Source organism: Mandrillus leucophaeus, unplaced genomic scaffold (genome assembly GCF_000951045.1).
Source record: "Mandrillus leucophaeus isolate KB7577 unplaced genomic scaffold, Mleu.le_1.0 Scaffold112, whole genome shotgun sequence".
NCBI classification, from domain to species: Eukaryota; Metazoa; Chordata; class Mammalia; order Primates; family Cercopithecidae; genus Mandrillus; species Mandrillus leucophaeus.
In genome coordinates this window covers 1,982,898-1,984,521 of record NW_012099432.1, presented here as the reverse complement: position 1 = coordinate 1,984,521, position 1,624 = coordinate 1,982,898, and the positions used below count along the sequence as shown (strand labels likewise).

General features: G+C 53.1%; 1 protein-coding gene across 1 annotated transcript in view; it reads left to right on the top strand.

Annotated features, from left to right (window-relative positions):
• RAB3D (RAB3D, member RAS oncogene family) overlaps nt 1-1,624 on the top strand; it is a 27,315-nt gene that overhangs the window by 3,372 nt on the left and 22,319 nt on the right. Inside the window, exons 3-4 of the mRNA XM_011994853.1 lie at nt 1,007-1,125; nt 1,218-1,342. Of these exons, the coding sequence (XP_011850243.1) occupies nt 1,007-1,125; nt 1,218-1,342 (244 nt within the window). The remainder of the gene's footprint in view (nt 1-1,006; nt 1,126-1,217; nt 1,343-1,624) is intronic.

Here is a 1,624-nt window from a genome sequence, read left to right as displayed (position 1 = left end):
GGTGGGAGACAGTATTATTCCTGGGGGTCTGATTGCGGAGATGATACTAACCTAAGACATGTTTGAAGTACTTGTGACACTGAGCGTCGTGGCTCATGCCTGTAATCCCAACACTTTGGGAGGCCAAGGTGGAGGATCACTTGAGCCTGGCAGTTCCAGACCAGCCTGGACAACACAGCGAGATCTCGTCTCTACCAAAACTTTAAACATTAGCCCAGCCTGGTAGCTTCAGCCTGTAGTCTCAGCTATTCAGGAGGCTGAGGCGAGAGGATTGCTTGAGCGCAGGAGTTCGAGGCTGCAGTGAGCTATGATCGCACCACTGCACTCCAGCGTGGATGACAGGGCAAGAGCCCATCTAGAAAGGAAAGAAAGAAAGAGAAAGAGAAAGAAAGAGAGAAGGAAAGAAAGAAAAGAAAGAGAAAGAGAGAGAAGGAAAGAAAAGAAAGAGAGAAAGAGAAAGATCCCAGGCTCTGGTGACCAATGGGAAAGAGTTTTGGGAACCATCTTTTAGAGGGGACCCCTGGGACCCCCACTGAACCGGCCTGGTCTGCAGAGCAACACCCAGCTACCTCTCCTAACTTAGCCGCTGGTAGCAATCATCTTGGTAGCGAGAGTACCAAGGTGTCCTGTCAAGATGGTACCATCTGGCCCAGTTGGTTCTTATTTGCAGTTGTTAAGTTGGTTCTTAGAGACGAGGTCAAAGGGGCTCATAAATCTATGAGAGGCCACTGACGCCTGAGACTTGGAACCCCTCAAGGGCAAGCAAGCCCAGGTCTCTCCCTCATCAGACTGGGGAGGTCCCTTGATAATGAATCCATGCCTCCCCTGTCAGACTGGAGTTGTGAGGGCAGGGTCTGTGTATTCTCCATCAGACCGGAGGTTGTACAAGCAGGTCTGTGTCTCCCCTATGAGACTGGGGCTGTGAACACAGGGCAGTGGCCCTCTCAGACAGGGGTGGACTGGGAAACAGGTAGTTCCCAGCCAACTGTCACTGCCATTTGTCCAGGACACGGCGGGCCAGGAGCGCTACCGCACCATCACCACAGCCTACTACCGGGGAGCCATGGGTTTCCTGCTCATGTATGACGTCGCCAATCAGGAATCCTTTGCCGCCGTGCAGGACTGGTGAGTGCTTGCTGACCACAGACCCCTGATCTTTGTCCTCTCCTCTTATCCCTAACCCCCTGGCTCATGACTCACGACTGGTAACTCTGCAGGGCCACGCAAATCAAGACCTACTCCTGGGACAACGCCCAGGTCATCCTGGTGGGGAACAAGTGTGACCTGGAGGACGAACGTGTTGTGCCTGCCGAGGATGGCCGGAGGCTCGCCGATGACCTTGGTTAGTACTCAGCCTGGGCCACAGGCCTTGGGTCTCCCAGAACCAAACCCTCATCCCCATCCTCAGATTCAGGGTCCAATCCAGTCACTGACCCTTTGAGGATCTGCCCAGGAAAATACCCATGCGTATGCCACATGTCCCGTTTAATTGCAGGGGATCCATGCGCAGGAACTCCCAGCAAAACCATTTCTGGAAATTGATCCTAGCAATATCCTCACCCATGTGGGATGTGGTGTGTGGAGTGTAGCAGTAATATTAGTAGGAGTGAAACCTACAGATCCC